The sequence below is a fragment of the Ranitomeya variabilis genome, chromosome 3, assembly GCF_051348905.1.
Source record: "Ranitomeya variabilis isolate aRanVar5 chromosome 3, aRanVar5.hap1, whole genome shotgun sequence".
In the NCBI taxonomy this organism is placed as follows: Eukaryota; Metazoa; Chordata; class Amphibia; order Anura; family Dendrobatidae; genus Ranitomeya; species Ranitomeya variabilis.
In genome coordinates, this window is record NC_135234.1 from 254,407,998 (window position 1) to 254,430,082 (window position 22,085).

Consider the following 22,085-nt stretch of genomic DNA (forward strand, 5'->3'; position numbering starts at 1 on the left):
CTGGGGTGGCTGCATTATACTCTGGGGTGGCTGCATTATACTCTGGGGTGGCTGCATTATACTCTGGGGTGGCTGCATTATACTATATGTGGGCTGCATTATACTGTATCGAGGACTATGGGGAATACGTTATACTATATGAAGAACTATGGGGTGCATTATACTATGGGAAGTGAATTGTACTACATGGATGACTGTGGCGGTGCATTATACTATATGGAGCACTATGAGGATTGTATTATGCTATATGGAGGACTATGAGGATTGTATTATGCTATATGGAGGACTATGAGGAGTGTATTATACTATGTGGAGGACTGAGCAGTGTATTTTAATATATGGAGGACTATAGGGAGTGTATTATACTATATGGAGGACTATGGAGCACATTATAATATATGGAGGACTATGGGGTGTATTTTACTAAACAAGTAAAATGCTGCATATTCGGATTGTTTTTGCTGGAACTAAAAGCCTTGTTGTCAGCAGCACATTGCCAGTGTAAACTGTAGATGTGCTGCTGAAAACATGATACTGTATGGTGATCTGTTAGTGATCTATTAGTGATCGTTCTGTCTCATCATTATTCCTCAGCTGGTGGAAAGAGGCCGGGAAACAAGCGTTGAACAACTTCAGTATTGTCGATCAAACTTGTTTAGCGGCCTGAACTCAGCGCACGTAAATACAACAGAAAGGCTTCTGTGTGATGTGCAATATGTTAGCATTTGGGGACCCATTTTAAACTTTGCCTAGGGCCCCACTTTGCCTAAAACCGGCCCTGCCTACAAGTGTACAAAGGTATTATACAGTCACCATGTGACAAGTGGGCCTGTGTAACTTCAAATGCCAGGGCTGAATTTTAGTCCCAGTCCGGCCCTGCCGGGCATGTATAGTCGGAATGTGGTCGGAGGTATGTATGTCGCATACTTGGAGGTAACATAACCACTCATTCTTGTCTCTGGCACTGGAGAATCCCCGTAGCATACACTGCACGTGATGTGAGGATTCACAAGTTTGCAGTCACAGAAAGTGATTTAATGAAAAACCTGTACAATCCCTTTAAGCATATGGCCTTAACACCTGAAATCATTTTTAATTCCAGTCCACCTACCTCTAACGTTGTCATTGGTGCCAATATGCACCATGACTGCTGGGTCCTTTGCAGACTATCACAGTAATCTATCAATACAATCTGTGATGTGACATATTTCAGGGCCAGGAACACACCGATCAATTAACCAGGTCGTTATGACAGAGTTCCCTGTCTGTTTACCTAATAACTTAATCCTCTATTACTAGTACCTGTCTTGCCTGCCTTATGCTCTTACTCCCCCCTTACAAGAGCAGACTATCCCCCTGCTTTCTTAGAAAACGTCTTGCTGCAACTTGCTGGGGTCTACAGGTTTCACTGGTGGCTTCCTATGGCCTGCATGCTCATATAGACGACTTAGGAGGGTCGATCCTACTGACAGATTCCCTTTAAGACAATATTTTCTTTAGATGTATGCTTTGTGTTCTTGGAGTTATTTTTGTTTTAATAATTATACACTTTCCTCCATACATAACATGATATAGATAATAAATTTTAAAAGAACCTGTTTTTGCTACTTAATTTGATAGCAGCATATCGTAGAAACAGATACCTCGATTTCAGTGATGTGTCACTTACTGGGCTGCTTACTGTAGTTTTGATAAAGTCACTGTTTTATCAGCAGGAAATGATCACTTGAGGACTAGTAAAGCTGATGCCATGTAGCCCTTTATATTCATGAGCTTTGTATAACAATACCCCTACTACTGATTGGCAGCTTTCTGTCTATGCACAGTGTAAAAAAAAGGCTCTTCAGCAGAAAAAACTGTGATTTTAGAAAATAATATAATACGCATTCCAGTAAGTGATACAAAGCTGTAGTCAGGGTCTCTGCCCCCATCATGCTGCTCTCAGATGGGATAGCAAAAACCTGATGCCAGATTCCTTTAAAAAAGACATCTGGAACTAACTATTTATAAAATATTACTGATAAATACTGATAAATAATCTGTTTCTAAGTGTACTGTGACAGGGTCACTGGCACTGTATGTGAGGGAAGATAGGTGTCACGAAGATTGCTTTCTTCCATGATCTAAAAACCCATAATGGGAGAAACTTTACCTGAGCAGTGGGAGGAGGCGCTGAATCCGTATTTGTCGGGCGAACCTCAAAAGGCGTACTGTGACTCAGCACTCCAGTATGCCAAAGAATATGCCCAATTAAAGACTGAAAACTTGGCACACCTGGGAGTAACTATGTCCGACAGAGCTCAGTGAGTCCACCACTGGGTGTATGCTGGTGACAAACCCGCTCGCTCGCAGATGTTCGTTTTGTTGCACCTAGTCCAAAAGTGGTTGCAGCCAGAGACTTCCACTACTGCCTAGATCGTCGAGCGTGTGTGGTGATGGACAGGTTCATGACATTGGTATTGTCGAGACCCTGGGTATACCGGGTGAGCACCTTTTACCCCAAGACCCACCCCTTGATCACCTCTCTTTTCCTCCATTACCCCTCCACACTCCCATTCACACAAAGACACATGACAAGAATTATCTTTGGAATAATTTGGCCACAGCAGCCTTTTATTTAACACATAAAATAAATAACAACTATCCACAATGTAAATATTACTCTTGTACTAGGAGGAGTTCTTGAAGCTACAAAGGATCTGGCGAATATCCAAAACATAACTGTGAACATAACAATAAACACATAATTACTCCCAGCCGTTACCACCCTGGCTCGGGAGCACCAATAAACCCAAAGGTTTAACTGTTCACGAAAAATTCACGGGGATTCGGCCACCCCAGCCGAAAGTCCCCACCACAATTCACCAGATCCAACACCTGTTAAACTCCAAAAAAAAAAAAGGGGACCCATATGCCAATGGATCCCCAGAACCAATTTTCACCAACTAAAAGGACTCCCCCCAGCCGCCTCAGCCGCAATGACCCGTCAAAGCAAAAACATCAAAACCCTGTAAAACTGTACCCACATATTGTAAATAGAAACAAGGGGCGGGAGGGTGGAATGCTCCGGGGGCTCGAAGAGCGGGAACTGACAGGCCCCACCCCCAACTACCCCCATATTACCCCCCATCCTTAGTCCCTCCTCCCAATTACCCTAAATACCCACCTCCAACCCCCTGTCATGCTGGCCTCCGCTCAGGCCTTAGTTGAGGGGGTTGGGCGGCCTTGCTCCAGCCATTACTTGACATTGGTATTGTCGAGACCCTGGGTATAGCGGGTGAGCACCTTTTACCCCAAGACCCACCCCTTGATCACCTCTCTTTTCCTCTGTTACCCCTCCACACTCCCATTCACACAAAGACACATGACAAGAATTATCTTTGGAATAATTTGGCCACAGCAGCCTTTTATTTAACACATAAAATAAATAACAACTATCCACAATGTAAATATTACTCTTGTACTAGGAGGAGTCCTTGAAGATACAAAGGATCTGGCGAATATCCAAAACATAATTGTGAACATAACAATAAACACATAATTACTCCCAGCCGTTACCACCCTGGCTCGGGAGCACCAATAAACCCAAAGGTTTAACTGTTCACGAAAACTTCATGGGGATTCGGCCACCCCAGCCGAAAGTCCCCACCACAGTTCACCAGATCCAACACCTGTTAAACTCCGAAAAACAGGGGACCCATATGCCGATGGATCCCCAGAACCAATTTTCACCAACTCCAAGGACTCCCCCCAGCCGCCACAACGAGGGCCGATGACCACCTCAAAGGCCCGAGATCCCCCCAGACCGAAAAGCCATGGCCCTTTCAATCCCTTCTTGCAGGCCTAAAGCCAAAAGATCACTACCCACCGCATTTAAATGCACACCGACCGCCAACCAAAAACCACCTTCACCCTTTTCTAATTCCAAATGTTGCACCGCCACACCCCCGTTCCGTGACACAAACGCCGACACAGCCCTGTTCACCTTCACCCTGGCCTTGTTAATTTTAACACAAGATCGCATATTCCGCCAACGAGAACGTGGCACAATTTCCGACCAAACGACAGTAAGGCCAGGATACAACACCCACAACCGCAGCAAATCCTGTTTGATGTCCCTAACCAATTCCCTGAAAGGTCGTACTCCAAGGTCGTTCCCCCTGGCGTGCAACACCAAAATATCCGGTGCCCTGTCCAAACTCGCGCTGTTGTGCACCTCTTTCAAAACTCTGTTCCAGAGCATACCCCGGAAACCCAACCACCGAACCACAGCCACCGCTCGCTCGAAACCCAGTTGTCTCCCCTCTCTCCTCACGTCCGCACGCAAGGCTCCCCAGTGAACGAACGAGTGACCGAAGATCCACACCAATACCGGCGGAGACCCTGAAACAACAAAAAACAACACTAAACAAAAACATCAAGGCAAGCAAATACCCCTAGATCACGAGGCATAACTATTCTGTGGTCACCCGATGAGGCCTAACATAACTACGATACCTAATGGACCGCCACCGTCCGATTCGGCGAATGTCCTCACTACCCAAACCGCCCAAAGCGGCCTCAGTTGCCGCCCCGATCCGAAAAGAGTGAGGAGCAAAGCATGAACTGTCCAGCCCCAATAATCGCACCGCCTTCCTGAAAACCACCGTAAATTGATATCTGGACAGAAACGTACCATCGGCATGACACAATAAAGCACCTTCCCCCATTGGCCGCAGCCTACAAAAATTAGCTAAACAACTCACTGGACACATAACCGAACTCGCAACCTTCCCCAATACCACTCGCTGACCCCGACCTTCCTGATCCGTTTTTGACCTTCGCAACCAAAATTCCACCCTATCGGGAGACAATAACACATCCTTCGCTAGAATGCCCCCCGACACATGTTTACTGGGAGCAACCAGCTCCCCAAGTCTAAGCGCCCCGAAAAATGCAAACGAAAATGCCAACCTGAAGAGACTGCACTCAAATTCCGACGAACATACTGAAGGCAAAATCTCCCCCAATCGCTCCAACAAGGCAAACGAAACCGGGCGCCTAGAGTCCCCATTACCCTGACGCCTCCGAAAACCTTTTACCGCCTGCCTAACCAAAAAGACCTTGGACAGATCTCTCTGCCCCCTTAATTTAAAACCAAAGGCTAGCGCCGCTAAAGTACGTGACACCTTAGCCGCGGACCAACCTTCAGATGCCCAAACACTTAACCAGGATAATAATGCTCCCACCTGATCCTCCGCACTCGCCTCATAGTGCCCTGCCACCAATAAACCCTCCCAAGACGACCACACTGCCTGATAGGCATCCCACGTCCTAGGCGCCAGCGATGACCTAATCAAACCTTCAGCATCTCGAACACCACCTGCCAAAGCTCCGCAGGGCATCTCAAGCCGAGGACTTCTGCCTCCGGGGCCAACAATCGGAAACGGTCAAACTGCGAACGAGAAAGAGAATCAGCAATGGAATTGTGAGAACCTGGCACGTGGGATGCTGTCACATGCGCATTCAACGCTAAGCATGACAAAACCAAGTGCCTCAGCACGCGCACCACAGGAGGCGACGACGCCGTAAGCCCGTTGATAGCGCAAACAACACCCATGTTATCACAATTAAAGCGCACACGCCTGTCACGGAAATCTTTTTGCCATAAATGGACCGCCACAAGGATGGGAAAAATCTCCAACAACGCGATATTCCTGACCAAGCCGGCAGCAATCCAAGCCTCAGGCCATTGTTCTGCACACCACTGCCCACGAAAATACGCTCCAAAACCAATCCCCCCTGCGGCGTCCGTAAACAACTCCAGCGTGTCGCTATCCATCACCTCATCCATGATCAATGAGCGCCCATTATAGTCCGTCAAAAACTTATTCCAGACTACCAAATCCTCCCTCACCTCTGCAGACAATCTGATGAAATGATGAGGGGCACGCACTCCAGCCGTAGCACTAGCTAACCTTCTGGAAAAAACTCTCCCCATGGGCAAGACCCGACATGCAAAATTAAGTTTCCCCAATAATGACTGCACCTCGCGCAAAGATAACTTTTTTAAATGACAGGCCCTGGCCACTTCGGCCCGAAGACCTTCCACCTTCTCCATCGGCAATCGAAACTCCCACCGCACCGTGTCAATCACAATGCCCAAAAAAGAAAGACACGTGTCCGGGCCCTCAGTCTTTCCTGGTGCCAGAGGGACACCGAAAAGATCAGCCACCCACTGAACCGCGCTCAACAACCTCCTGCAACAATCGGACCCTGCTGGGCCGACGCACAAAAAATCGTCCAGGTAGTGGATAACAGAATCACAACCGGACACATCACGGACCACCCACTCCAAAAATGAACTAAACGATTCGAATAAGGCGCATGACAAGGAACAACCCATTGGTAAACACCTGTCCACAAAAAAAAACCCATTCCAAAAACAACCTAACAGTCTAACACTGGAGGGGTGAACCGGCAACAAACGAAAAGCTGATTCAATGTCCGTTTTTGCCAACAGCGCCCCTTTTCCAGACCTGCGCACTTAAGCCACCGCTTCATCAAAAGATACATATACCACCGAACAAAGCTCTGGTGCTATACCATTGTTGACGGACAACCCACGCGGGTAGGACAAATGATGAATCAGACAAAATTTTCCTGGCTCTTTCTTAGGCACAAACCCCAGCGGTGACACCACTAAATCCGGCAACGGTGGTACCTCAAACGGGCCCGCCATACGACCCAACGACACTTCCTTCCCTAATTTTTCAGTGACCACCGCACTGTGCAACAAAGCAGAATGTAAATTTTTAACCCCTTGCGGCACCACAATATTAGGCGCCAGTATCAAGAAGCCATCCTTAAAACCTGAAAATATTAATTCGGCCTTCTCCCTATCCGGGTATCTACTTAGATAAGGGGCCATCTTTTCCAAACTCACTGGAGTCGCCCCCTTGGGTATTACCAGCCCCTGACTTGGGCTTGCCTTTTTTAAAACATTTTGCGGCCCCATGCGAGGAGCCGCTACAATGGGAGCAGAGATGCTTAAATTTGCAGTTGGACCCAAACTTGCATTGCCCCTCATTGAACTGCCAGCATAATCCCGGCTTACGCTCTCCCGAATTACCCGACTGGGCCCCGGAACCTGCACCGCCGGCCTGGCTCGCCTGACCCGAGGATCCGGATCCCCCATGAAAGGAATGCCCGAATTTGTACTGCGCCATGACCCTCAGCCACAATCCGATATCCTTCTGATCCCACCTTATGGCAGGCCGGATAGCTTTCCGCTGCCGAAATTGCTCATCGTACCTGAGCCATGCCTGCCCCCCGTAAACCCGATAAGCCTCACCGATGGAATCCATATAACAGAACAACCCAGCGCTGTTCTCCGGAGCCTTTTCGGCAATCACGCTGGCTAAAATCGCAAACGCCTGCAGCCAGTTCGAAAACGTCTGCGGAATCAGACTCCACCTCCGCTTTTCCTCATCCTCTTTCTTGCTTTCTTCCTTTTTGCCCTTATCCAAATGAAACTTCTCTAACGGAAGCAACGAAAATATCTCAACATATTCATCTTTACCAATTTTCTCTTTCACTTCCTTTTTAAGATGGGCCCCCAAAGGACCCTCAAAACATACGTAGACTTCCCCGTGAGCCCTATCATCAAGATGCACCCTGCATTCCTTCTCCTTTTCTGTCTGCACCGACACAGAAACCGGCGACGCCTGCACCTGCGTTGTCGCCACCACACCAACTGGGGGCCCGCAAGGGGCTACCCACGCAGCTAGCTGCCTCTGCTCCAATAAACCCCTATCCAACCTAGCCAATAAAGCCTGTACGCTATCTAACACCTCCTGCACACCTGCGCCCCCCGCAACAGCAGCCCCATTCGCCACATCCGCACAGGCCATACTACCCCGCGTACCACCAACAAACGGTACGGAAACGTTTTGAATACATGGACTAGACACAGACATATACTCACCAGGCTGCGAGGAGGCTGTGACCCCTCCAGTCGGAATGCCGGTCTCCTGACGTCCCTGCTGCCCGAACTCCTGCCTCGGCGAAACCTGCTGCGATCGCTGCGCATCATACGAATAACCCGGTGTCGCCGCTGACGAATAGGGTGTCCCTCCGCTTCTGGACAAAGTGCTTGCCAGTCCTGAGCTTCCGGCCGAGTCCCACTGTGCACCAAACACCCGATCAGGCAGCGCAGCTGCGCCCCCGCTGCTGTCCAGCTGTGCAGGATAGCTCCCTGCTCCCGGTGACAGGACCGGCACATGGCTGGGCTGCCCATCACCGTCCGCCCCCCCCCCCCCCGCTGGCTCCACCGCTGCTCACATGAGGAGGGACAGGCCGTGCGACAGGAGCATCGCTGCTGCGGCCCCCCGCACTGCTGCGCCTCCCTCGCTGCCCGGCGCGCGCTGGCTCCGCCCCTGTGCTAGCACAAGACTGAGGCCCAGCAGCCACCGATGGGGCCCGCCCGGCGATAGGATTCCTCCCAGGCCGGGGCCTGCTGGCAACACTACTCACCGGCGCCTGGCCTGGAGGGTCCCTGGAGGGGCTCCTGCACCTGCGGGAGGCCCTGGGAGCCATATCTGGGGACAATCTTTCCGGGGGCCGGCATCTCCGGGCACGCCGCTCCAGCAGAGACGCCGCTGCCGCCACCGTGCTCCCACCGAGGATTCCTGCCACCTGCACCTCCAGCCAGCCATCAGGGTGCAAAGCAGCTGCTGCCCTGAGGCTCTCCAAGACCCGGTCCAATGCCGACATGGTAGGAGATGTTCTCCGGGGGCTGGAAGAGCGGGAACTGACAGGCCCCACCCCCAACTACCCCCATATTACCCCCCATCCTTAGTCCCTCCTCCCAATTACCCTAAATACCCACCTCCAACCCCCTGTCATGCTGGCCTCTGCTCAGGCCTTGGTTGAGGGGGTTGGGCGGCCTTGCTCCAGCCATTACTTTCACTCCCTTCCCAGGCCAATACAGGCCTTGATTGCCCAGAGCGACCCATGGTATGCGGACGACCTGGTTAGCCTAGTAGAGAGGTACAGGTAGTTGAAAAATCCCTCATGAAACCAGACATCGCCACTTCCCCTTACTGGGATACCCAAAGGGGGGCGTGCTCACCATGGAGGGCATCTAGACCCACAAATGGGGGGCATCCCAATCCCACTGAGGTGTCTCCCAAGGCTATTATTAAGGACGTGGTCTGTTGGCAATGTCACAATCCTGGACACATAGCCGCCAAGTGTCATATGTCCCCTCAACTAATGGACTGCAGGCTAAGCAGGCATTGCTCCTATTATGCCTACCTGGCCTGCAGTATGGACTGTCAACCAGGCGAGGGGCTGCAGGCATGTACCTTGTCCATTAATGGGCTATTGGTTCTTGGACTTTTGGACTCGGGAAGTCTAGAGACCCTTTTCAGTGTTACAATGCTCCACCAGTTGATCCCTGATAAGGTTGTGGGTGTTAGCTGCCTACACGAAGATGCCAAGGACTACCCTGTGGCTAGAGTAACCATGGGAACAGACTGTGATACTAAGTCCCATAAGGTTGGGGTGATAAAAGACAATACATCCTATCATACTGGGGGGGATTTTTCATTATTTTAGAACTTGTGGAAAAGGGGGCTGTACAGAGTATCTCAGACAGAAGCCAGATCCCTCGGGAAGATACTCCTTCAAAATCAAAGATGAAGGAGTTTCCCCTATGTGTCCTTGCTGGAGAGGGAGATGAGATGGTGTCGTGATCCATTTTTTGATTCATGGCAGCTCTGGTTCCACTATGTTTTAAATGTAGCTTTTTTCCATTCAGGCCAGCGGGGGGGGGGGGGGGTGTTGTGAAATTGGATTTTGGGCTCCCCCGGTGGCCACTGGTGGAATTAAACTGGTGTGCATCATCCTCTCTGTTCACCTGTTTCCATCAGGATGTGGGAGTCGCTATTTAGCCTTTCTCCTCTGTCACTTCCATGCCGGTCAACATTGTAATCAGAAGCCTTTCTGTGCATGTTCCTGCTGCTAGACAACTCCCAGCTAAGTTGGACTTAGTCCTTGTTTGTTTTTGCATTTTGTTCCAGTTCACAGCTGTAGTTTCGTTTCTGTGTCTGGAAAGCTCTTGTGATCTGAAATTGCCACTCTGATGTTATGAGTTAATACTAGAGTCTTAAAGTAATTTCAGGATGGTATTTTGATAGGGTTTTCAGCTGACCATGAAAGTGCCCTTTCTGTCTTCCTGCTATCTAGTAAGCGGACCTCAATTTTGCTAAACCTATTTTCATACTACGTTTGTCATTTCATCTAAAATCACCGCCAATATTTGTGGGGGCCTCTGTCTGCCTTTCGGGGAAATTTCTCTAGAGGTGAGCCAGGACTATATTTTCCTCTGCCAGGATTAGTTAGTCCTCCGGCCGGCGCTGGGCGTCTAGGGATAAAACGCAGGCTACGCTACCCGGCTACTGTTAGTTGTGCGGCAGGTTTAGTTCATGGTCAGTTTAGTTTCCATCCTTCCAAGAGCTAGTTCTTATGTTTGCTGGGCTATGTTCTCTTGCCATTGAGAACCATAACAGTTTGACCGGCCTAAAAGGGTTAAATTAATTGACAGAGAAAGGAGAGAAAAGAGAAGTCTGCTGAAGATTTTTTTTTTTTTTCTCAGTTCTGAGTGTGCTTGTAATTGAATCTCTTGCAAGTCTGCCTATATTGCAGCCTTTCTCTCTCTCTCTCCTTCTAATCCTGGAATGGCTCTGTGTTCACCTGTTTAAAATGGATATTCAGAGTTTAGCTGCAGGTTTGAATAATCTCACCACGAAAGTTCAAAACTTACAAGATTTTGTTGTTCATGTTCCTATATCTGAACCTAGAATTCCTTTGCCTGAATTTTTCTCGGGGAATAGATCTTGCTTTCAAAATTTCAAAAATAATTGCAAGTTGTTTTTGTCCCTGAAATCTCGCTCTGCTGGAGATCCTGCTCAGCAGGTCAGGATTGTGATTTCTTTGCTCCGGGGCGACCCTCAGGATTGTGCTTTTGCATTGGCTCCAGGGGATCCTGCGTTGCTCAATGTGGATGCGTTTTTTCTGGCCTTGGGGTTGCTTTATGAGGAACCTCAGTTAGAACTTCAGGCGGAAAAGGCCTTGATATCCCTATCTCAGGGGCAAGACGTAGCTGAAATATACTGCCAGAAATTCCGTAAATGGGCTGTGCTTACTCAGTGGAATGAGTGCGCCCTGGCGGCGAATTTCAGAGAGGGTCTCTCTGATGCCATTAAGGATGTTATGGTGGGGTTCCCTGTGCCTGCGGGTCTGAATGAGTCCATGACAATGGCTATCCAGATCGATAGGCGTCTGCGGGAGCGCAAACCTGTGCACCATTTGGCGGTGTCTACTGAGAAGACGCCAGAGAATATGCAATGTGATAGAATTCTGTCCAGAAGTGAACGGCAGAATTTTAGACGAAAAAATGGGTTGTGCTTCTATTGCGGTGATTCAACTCATGTTATATCAGCATGCTCTAAGCGTACTAAGAAGCTTGATAAGTCTGTTTCAATTGGCACTTTTCAGTCTAAGTTTATTCTATCTGTGACCCTGATTTGTTCTTTATCATCTATTACCGCGGATGCCTATGTCGACTCTGGCGCCGCTTTGAGTCTTATGGATTGGTCCTTTGCCAAACGCTGTGGGTATGATTTGGAGCCTCTTGAAACTCCTATACCCCTGAAGGGGATTGACTCCACCCCATTGGCTAGCAATAAAGCACAATACTGGACACAAGTAACTATGCGGATTAATCCGGATCACCAGGAGATTATTCGCTTTCTTGTGCTGTATAACCTACATGATGTGTTGGTGCTTGGATTGCCATGGCTGCAATCTCATAACCCAGTCCTTGACTGGAAAGCTATGTCTGTGTTAAGCTGGGGATGTAAGGGGACGCATGGGGATGTACCTGTGGTTTCCATTTCATCATCTATTCCCTCTGAGATTCCTGAATTCTTGACTGAATATCGTGACGTTTTTGAAGAACCTAAGCTTGGTTCATTACCTCCGCACCGGGAGTGCGATTGTGCCATAGATTTGATTCCGGGTAGTAAATACCCTAAGGGTCGTTTATTTAATCTGTCTGTGCCTGAACATGCTGCTATGCGAGAATATATAAAGGAGTCCTTGGAAAAGGGACATATTCGTCCTTCGTCATCTCCCTTAGGAGCCGGTTTTTTCTTTGTGGCTAAGAAAGATGGCTCTTTGAGGCCGTGCATTGATTATCGGCTTTTGAATAAAATCACGGTTAAATATCAATATCCGTTGCCACTGCTGACTGATTTGTTTGCTCGCATAAAGGGGGCCAAGTGGTTCTCTAAGATAGATCTTCGTGGGGCGTATAATTTGGTGCGAATTAAGCAGGGGGATGAGTGGAAAACCACATTTAATACGCCCGAGGGCCACTTTGAGTATTTGGTGATGCCTTTTGGTCTTTCAAATGCCCCTTCAGTCTTTCAGTCCTTTATGCATGACATTTTCCGTGATTATTTGGATAAATTTATGATTGTGTATCTGGATGATATTTTGATTTTTTCGGATGACTGGGACTCTCATGTCCAGCAGGTCAGGAGGGTTTTTCAGGTTTTGCGGTCTAATTCCTTGTGTGTGAAGGGTTCTAAGTGCGTTTTTGGGGTTCAAAAGATTTCCTTTTTGGGATATATTTTTTCCCCCTCTTCCATCGAGATGGATCCTGTCAAGGTTCAGGCTATTTGTGATTGGACGCAACCCTCTTCTCTTAAGAGTCTTCAGAAATTTTTGGGCTTTGCTAACTTTTATCGTCGATTTATTGCTGGTTTTTCTGATGTTGTTAAACCATTGACTGATTTGACTAAGAAGGGTGCTGATGTTGCTGATTGGTCCCCTGCTGCTGTGGAGGCCTTTCGGGAGCTTAAGCGCCGCTTTTCTTCCGCCCCTGTGTTGCGTCAGCCTGATGTTGCTCTTCCTTTTCAGGTTGAGGTCGACGCTTCTGAAATCGGAGCTGGGGCGGTTTTGTCGCAGAGAAGTTCCGATTGCTCCGTGATGAGACCTTGTGCTTTTTTCTCGCGTAAATTTTCGCCCGCCGAGCGGAATTATGATGTTGGGAATCGGGAGCTTTTGGCCATGAAGTGGGCTTTTGAGGAGTGGCGTCATTGGCTTGAGGGGGCTAGACATCAGGTGGTGGTATTGACTGACCACAAAAATCTAATTTATCTTGAGTCCGCCAGACGCCTGAATCCTAGACAGGCGCGCTGGTCGTTGTTTTTCTCTCGGTTTAATTTTGTGGTGTCCTACCTGCCGGGTTCTAAGAATGTTAAGGCGGATGCCCTTTCTAGGAGTTTTGAGCCTGACTCCCCTGGTGATTCTGAACCTACAGGTATCCTTAAGGATGGAGTGATATTGTCTGCCGTTTCTCCAGACCTGCGGCGGGCCTTGCAGGAGTTTCAGGCGGATAGACCTGATCGTTGCCCACCTGGTAGACTGTTTGTTCCTGATGATTGGACCAGTAAAGTCATTTCTGAGGTTCATTCTTCTGCGTTGGCAGGTCATCCTGGAATCTTTGGTACCAGGGATTTGGTGGCAAGGTCCTTCTGGTGGCCTTCCCTGTCTCGAGATGTGCGAGGCTTCGTGCAGTCTTGTGACGTTTGTGCTCGGGCCAAGCCTTGTTGTTCTCGGGCTAGTGGATTGTTGTTGCCCTTGCCTATCCCGAAGAGGCCCTGGACGCACATCTCGATGGATTTTATTTCGGATCTTCCTGTTTCTCAGAAGATGTCTGTCATCTGGGTGGTGTGTGATCGTTTCTCTAAGATGGTCCATTTGGTTCCCCTGCCTAAGTTGCCTTCTTCTTCCGAGTTGGTTCCTCTGTTTTTTCAAAATGTGGTCCGTTTGCATGGTATTCCGGAGAATATCGTTTCTGACAGAGGTACCCAATTCGTGTCTAGATTTTGGCGAGCATTCTGTGCTAGGATGGGCATAGATTTGTCTTTCTCGTCTGCTTTCCATCCTCAGACTAATGGCCAGACCGAGCGGACGAATCAGACCTTGGAGACATATTTGAGGTGTTTTGTGTCTGCAGATCAGGATGATTGGGTTGCTTTTTTGCCTTTAGCGGAGTTTGCCCTCAATAATCGGGCCAGTTCTGCCACCTTGGTGTCTCCCTTTTTCTGTAATTCGGGGTTTCATCCTCGATTTTCTTCTGGTCAGGTGGAATCTTCGGATTGTCCTGGAGTGGATGCTGTGGTGGAGAGGTTGCATCAGATTTGGGGGCAGGTAGTGGACAATTTGAAGTTGTCCCAGGAGAAGACTCAGCTTTTTGCCAACCGCCGGCGTCGGGTTGGTCCTCGGCTTTGTGTTGGGGACTTGGTGTGGTTGTCTTCTCGTTTTGTCCCTATGAGGGTTTCTTCTCCCAAATTTAAGCCTCGGTTCATCGGCCCGTACAAGATATTGGAGATTCTTAACCCTGTGTCCTTCCGTTTGGACCTCCCTGCATCTTTTTCTATTCATAATGTTTTTCATCGGTCATTATTGCGCAGGTATGAGGTACCGGTTGTGCCTTCCGTTGAGCCTCCTGCTCCGGTGTTGGTTGAGGGCGAGTTGGAGTACGTTGTGGAAAAAATCTTGGACTCCCGTGTTTCCAGACGGAAACTCCAGTATCTGGTCAAATGGAAGGGATACGGTCAGGAGGATAATTCTTGGGTGACTGCCTCTGATGTTCATGCCTCCGATTTGGTCCGTGCCTTTCATAGGGCTCATCCTGATCGCCCTGGTGGTTCTGGTGAGGGTTCGGTGCCCCCTCCTTGAGGGGGGGGGTACTGTTGTGAAATTGGATTTTGGGCTCCCCCGGTGGCCACTGGTGGAATTGAACTGGTGTGCATCATCCTCTCTGTTCACCTGTTTCCATCAGGATGTGGGAGTCGCTATTTAGCCTTTCTCCTCTGTCACTTCCATGCCGGTCAACATTGTAATCAGAAGCCTTTCTGTGCATGTTCCTGCTGCTAGACAACTCCCAGCTAAGTTGGACTTAGTCCTTGTTTGTTTTTGCATTTTGTTCCAGTTCACAGCTGTAGTTTCGTTTCTGTGTCTGGAAAGCTCTTGTGATCTGAAATTGCCACTCTGATGTTATGAGTTAATACTAGAGTCTTAAAGTAATTTCAGGATGGTATTTTGATAGGGTTTTTAGCTGACCATGAAAGTGCCCTTTCTGTCTTCCTGCTATCTAGTAAGCGGACCTCAATTTTGCTAAACCTATTTTCATACTACGTTTGTCATTTCATCTAAAATCACCGCCAATATTTGTGGGGGCCTCTGTCTGCCTTTCGGGGAAATTTCTCTAGAGGTGAGCCAGGACTATATTTTCCTCTGCCAGGATTAGTTAGTCCTCCGGCCGGCGCTGGGCGTCTAGGGATAAAACGCAGGCTACGCTACCCGGCTACTGTTAGTTGTGCGGCAGGTTTAGTTCATGGTCAGTTTAGTTTCCATCCTTCCAAGAGCTAGTTCTTATGTTTGCTGGGCTATGTTCTCTTGCCATTGAGAACCATAACAGGGGGGTTAATGTCAGCTTCCATTACTGGCAATCTGTTGCAACTGCAGAGTTGCTAGGTCAGTTGTTGTGGGTAGTGACCATTCCCACCATCCTTTAAATGGTCACCTGATGCATCAGCTGAGTGTTGGTAATAGAGTTGCTCTATGAAGACCAGCCTTGCAGTTGCAGCTCTCTGGTGTCAGCTACTTCTGGAGTTTGCAGTCCGGTTTCTGTGTCATCTGTGAGTGTGGAGCTTTGCAGCAAAGTCTGGAAGCTAAGTATTGTGTTTATTCCTTGTTTGTCTCATGATTGTCACTGTCCCCTGTGTTTGTACCATCTGCAGTGGTGAGGTTCGTGCCCTTGCTGTCCTGTGCACTAGCCAGGGCATTGTGAGGTGACGGCGAGGGACAAGGTTCGTGACGGCGGTGGGGGGAAGGACCCGATTATGGCGTCCGGAGAGTGCAGGGAAAGGCTCAGGTTGGGCCTTCCTCACCCCATTTCCATCCTGTTGAGTGTTGTGATTTCCGCTGACAGAACACCCCTGGTGGGATCGTGACAGATGGTGACAGTTTTCTGAGTTAGAAGTGCAGGAAAAGAACTTTGGGACTGCTCAAGTTATGGACCTTACCTTAAAGAGGCATTTGATGTTACCGTATGTAATGGGGTGGCTCAAGAGTCGGGGGCTGACACCAGGTTCTCACACTTTGCAGTAAATAGAGATTTATTTATTGTATCAGGTGACCAAACTGAGGGGAGATAGTAGAGAAGTTGTTGGTTACAGGGCCCTACCGGCGGAGGGTTTTAGACATGATCCATGGTTCTATTGGCCAGGATGATACCAAGAGATGCTAAATAATTGTAGGTCCTGCCCTACCTGCCAGTTATCCACTCCCTCTTCTCACTTCCAAAGTCCTTTAGTCCTGTTACCTGTGATAGAGGTCCCCTTTGAGAGGATTGCCATGGACCAAGTAGGTCCCCTAATTAAGTCTGCACGGGGGTATCAGTACATTCTATTGGTCATAGACTATGTTATCTGGTTCCCTGAAGCGGTGCCACTAAGGAACTCTTTGGCCAAGAATATTGCCCGGGAGCTTGTCCATATCTTTGCTAGGATGGGCCTGCCAAGGGAGATTTTGATGAACCAGGGAACCCCCGTCATGAGCAAAGTGATGAGGGAGCTGTGTAGAGTCTTCCCGATTGCCCAGCTGCAAACCTCAGTTTACCATCTGCAGATCAATGGCCTGGTAGAGTGCTTTAATAAGACCTTAAGGCCATGCTCAAGGAGGTTATTGAGAAAGTTGGTTGAAACTGGGACTATCTGCTTATGTTATTGCTCTTCTCCATCAGATGGCTTCTTGCCCTTCGAGCTTCTGTAGGTCGACATCCGCGAAGGTACCTGAACATCGCCAAGGAAACCTGGGAAGCTGAGGTCATGCCACACCTGAGTGTCATACAGCATGTTGCCCAGTTGCAGAAGAGGATGGCAAAGTAATGCCTATCGTGAGGGAGCATCTTCTCCAGGCACAGGAGGCACAAGAAAGGGTATATAACCGATCAACAAAGCTGAGGCAGTTCCTTCCAGGGAATCGCATGCTAGTGCTTATCCCCATGGTGGAAAGCAAGTTCCTAGACAAGTGGCAAGGCCCATATGAGATGGTGGAAAAACTGGGTGAAGTGAATTACAAGGTACACCAGCCCAGTCGAAGGAAGCCGTACCAAGTGTATCATGTGAACTTGCTCAAGCCACGCCGAGATCGGGCATCGCTGCAAGCTCCTTGCCTGGGAGCCCATCCCAAAGCCAAAGTGGAGGAGGTCACAATTGAAGAGACTCTAACGCTGGCCTGGAAGCAACAGTGTTGGAAATTGCTGCAGTGGAACCGTGACCTATTCTTATAGTTCGCAGGGCATACACGGGTGTTTGGGAATGATGTGTTAACAGAGCTGCATGTTAGGGTAAACCTCAAGCCCTATAGAATTCCTGAAGCACGCCGGGAGATAATATCAAAAGAGATTAAGAGAATGCTAGATCTGGAGGTGATAGAGGAGTCAAAAAGTGGATGGTTGTGTCCCATTGTCCTCTTGCCAAAGCCCAACGGTGAGTGTCGGTTTTGTGATGACTATTGCAAGCTGAATGAGGTGTCCAGTTTTGATGCCTATATAATGCCCCACATCGACGAACTCATTGAGAAACTTGGAACCGCGAGGTACATTACAACTCCTGACTTGACAAATGGCTACTGGCAGATTTTCATGTCCCAAGGAGAAGACAGCCTTCTCAATGCCTGGTGAGCGTTTCCAGAACACCAGAATGCCTTTCGGACTGCAGAGGGCCCTAGCTACCTTCCAGAAGGCTATGGATTGGATCTTGGCTCTACATCAGAAGTATGATGCAGCCTACCTTGATGACATTATGGTCTTCAGCTCTGACTGGAATAGTCATCTACCAAAGGTACAGGCGATCCTGGATGCGTTGAAAAAAGCTAGGTTCATCGTAAATCCAAAAAGTGTGCCATAGGGAAGGAAAAAGCCAAGTACTTAGGCCACGTTGTCAGGAGAGATGAAATCAAGCCACATGATCGAGGCGCTTCAGATGTGGCCACAACCACTTTTCAAGAAGCAAGTGAGGGTGTTCCTTGGAATTGTGGGATATTACTGCCAGTTTATCCCAAGTTTCAGCATAATTGCCGGATCTCTTTTAGGGCACTAAGGGTACTGTCACACTCTGCAACTTTCCAACGATCACGACCAGCGATACGACCTGGCCGTGATCGTTGGAAAGTCGTTGTGTGGTCGCTGGAGAGCTGTCACACAGACCACTCTCCAGCGACCAACGATGCCAAAGGCCCCGGGTAACCAGGGTAAACATCAGGTTACTAAGCGCAGGGCCGCGCTTAGTAACCCGGTGTTTACCCTGGTTACCATCGTAAAAGTAAAAAAAAAAAAACGTACATACTCACATTCCGGTGTCCGTCAGGTCCCTAGCAGTCTGCTTCCTGCACTGACTGAGTGCCTCCGTAAAGTGAAAGCAGATCACAGCGGTGACGTCACCGCTGTGCTCTGCTCTTACATTCCGGCCGGCAGTCAGTCAGAGCGGGAAGCAGACTGCAAGGGACCTGACGGACACCGGAATGTGAGTATGTACGGTTTGTTTTTTTTAACTTTTACGATGGTAACCAGGGTAAACATCGGGTTACTAAGCGCGGCCCTGCGCTTAGTAACCCGATGTTTACCCTGGTTACAAGCGAACGCATCGTTGGATCGGTGTCACACACACCGATCCAACGATGACAGCGGGAGATCCAGCGACGAAAGAAAGTTCCAAACGATCTGCTACGACGTACGATTCTCAGCAGGGTCCCTGATCGCTGCTGCGTGTCAGACACAGCAATATCGTATGGATATCGCTGGAACGTCACGGATCGTACCGTCGTAGCGACAAAAGTGCCACTGTGTGACAGTACCCTAAGCCGCCACTGTTATGAGATAACCAATGTTATACACATTATAATTCAGTGGCTTCAATATTATGGCTGATTAGTAGAGATGAGCCGATTGATTAGCGGGACTCTGCTCCAATGTACAGGTCAGTGGTACATGGCGGCTAGAAGGAAGGCCCTTCCAGTAAGAGGCTTCCGGTATACCTGGTGCAAATTTTGATTAGCCAGGGTGGTGCTACGTCATGATGCTGAGCAAGCCTTTAAAAATCAAATGTCGCACTGGGGATGCAGGAGGGTAAGAGATTTGTGGGCCCTTGTCTAGGCACCAAGAACCACTGACCTTGACGCTGGATCAGAGTCCTGCGAGTCAATCGGCTCATCTCTACTGATTGGTTCAATTCTGATCAGTGTATACATTATAAACTGCTAATATTCTTTCGTACCCATTTTATTATTACAACTAGCAATGCTATTTTCTTAACATCAATTTCACACATGAATTTCACACCTGGCAGTTTTTCTTTTTAGCTAAAATACATAACAGAAAATGGTTGATTTACCTTAAAATTGAAAGTCTCATTGAAAATTGGATTAAGTGTCTTGCGATGGACTTTAGTCTCATACTTCTTCTTCTTATCTGGTAAAAAGAAAACCTTTACATAAGGATCTGAAGTTCCTCCCATGTCCAATGCAGGTAATTCAGTTGCCTGTATGACACCAACTTGCATCTGTAAAAAAAATTAAAAACAAACAGCAGTTAATACATTTCATGTTTGCATGTCATCTTTCTTCTTTATATTGTTTCTCAAAAGTAGGCAAATATAATTTAAAAGTAATGTCTGAAATATACAGTATATATCTACACTTTACATTCAACACTACATTGCTAGAGGTGTACTCTTGTCTCCAAAGTATTTCCTGTGCTTTAATTACTAAAAATGTGTTATATGCAAAAACAGCATCCTGTACTCTCTTCACAGGACCATTCACATACAATATGCCTCAATCCAAAATAAAAAAAATAAACAAGTGACAACAACGCCATTACCTTTCCCCACCAACAATAATGTTATATGGGTGGGATGACAAAGGGATGCCCCTCCCCCTTTGCAACCTCTTTATTGAAAGCGGTTTCTGAGAGGTAACCTGCCGTGAATGGCACTAGCTACAATTACAGAAGTTACTCGTGAGCGCCGGCTGTATAACACAGGCTGGCACCTACACTGTTGGGAGTTGGCACAGTTTCGTAAGCCCAAGTAATTGCATGGTGAAGTCACCAGAGGATTAATGATATAGCTACATTTTTTGAGTCTGTCATGTATCACTTTATGTGAAAATAGCTTAATGGAAAAACAACATTTTGCGAAAATATGGAAAAATTTACATTTTACAAAACTGAATTTTATTTCTCTGCTTGTAAGACACCACACAAAACAGGCGATAATTATACTTCACAATAATTTGATTAGAGATCTGAGGAGAGAGTTGTCTCAGGAGATTAAAAATAAAATTATAGACACACTGTACATATTAAAGGTAAAAGCTATGAGACAATCTCCAAACAGCTTGATGTTCCTGTTACTATAGTTGCAAATATTATCCAGAAGTTAAGGGTCTGTACCCAACCTCCCTGGAAGTAGTTTCAAGAGGAAAGTTGATGACAAATTGAAGTAGCAGATAATATGAATGGTAAACAAGGAGCCCAGAACAAATTCCAAAGAGATAAGAGGTGAACTCTAAAGTGAAGGTACATCAGTGTCAGATCGCACAATCTGTTGCTGTCTTGGCCAAATAGGACTAGACAGAAGATGACGCAGGAGAAAACATCTGTCGACAACAATTAAAAAAATCCAAAACTTGAATTTGCCAACATGTATATTTCCAAGCAATAGAGCTTCTGGGAGGATCTCCTTTGGACAAATTAGGCAAAACTGGAGATTTATTGAAAGTTACATCAGCTCTATATTTATAAAAATAAAGCATACAATGAACATAACACTGTACCTGCGGCACCCCAGGGTCCTGGTCGTCACAGTGGTATTGCTTTCCTCTCGGGGAGAGTGATGCTACGTTTGGAGGCAAAGAAGGATAACTGCATCCAGGTATCACAAACATGCAACACAGTTCACACTTCAGACCACCAGGGGGAGCTTCTGCTCCTATTTATTAGGTCACTCCCCATATATATATAACTGGTAGTCTGTAGGGAAAGTTAGCCAGTTTCCAGACAGAAGTGAGTTCCTGACAGAGCTCCAGACAGGAGTCCTGGAGGGAGTTCCAGACAGTAGTCTGAGGAGGATGGAGGTTAAAGGAGCTGTGCATGCCCTCAGAGCTACAGCTCTCAGAAAGAGACATTGAAAGGCAGAATTGTATTGCAGCGAGCGTGAAGGAAAGCAAAGCAAAGGAAAGGATACCAGAAGGGGACCAGCCCCGCTCAAGCTGCCTCCTTCTGAGGTGCAACATCCCGGCACCCGGAACACCGAGGAAGTAAGGACCTCTACGCCTTATTTCAGAGAGTGGCAGAGCAGCTAACTGCAGGTTACCTGTCCACACCTAAAACCAGGAGGCACGGTGACACCTACAGAGCCGGGTTATCTAAGAGACCTTATAAACAGGCTCAAGTCACCAGTCATACGGGTATTGTCCTATCCTACCGTATATGGGGGACAGAGAGAGCGAAACATCACATCTGTGAGACCCTTATGTGAAGCCACAGGCAGTAAGGGACTACACCACCGCAGCGCAAGGGAAGGCTACTGATTTCCACCTCGACAAGGGGACTCTAGACTTGCCTCCAAACCAGCCGGACTCTGCCTGCCCTGTGATCTGGTGCTCTGGACTGTGGATGCTGAAGTCTTCAGTAAAGGTAAAGAGACTGCAACCTTGTGTCCTCTTTCTTCACTGCGCCTCTCACCATCCTACCATCTACACACTGGGAAGCCTGGGGACATACTTCACCGGTGGGAAGGTATACCATCTAGCTGCCATAACATCACCGCAGCGGACCCCTAAAGCAGCATCCGTCACCCTGACCGAATACCACAGGTGGCGTCACGAACATTCCTCTTAAAGACTTTTCCCTTTTAGAAGGACATCCCAGGGCCACAAACCGGGTCAGCCACTGTGACATC

At 48.0% G+C, this 22,085-nt stretch overlaps 1 protein-coding gene across 2 annotated transcripts in view; it reads right to left on the reverse strand.

Annotated features, from left to right (window-relative positions):
* The window catches only part of SYT2 (synaptotagmin 2), a 399,391-nt gene that overhangs the window by 33,480 nt on the left and 343,826 nt on the right, over nt 1-22,085 (reverse strand). For both annotated transcript variants that reach the window (XM_077295394.1, XM_077295395.1), the window contains one exon: nt 19,515-19,682. In XM_077295394.1, coding sequence (XP_077151509.1) covers nt 19,515-19,682 — 168 coding nt within the window. The remainder of the gene's footprint in view (nt 1-19,514; nt 19,683-22,085) is intronic.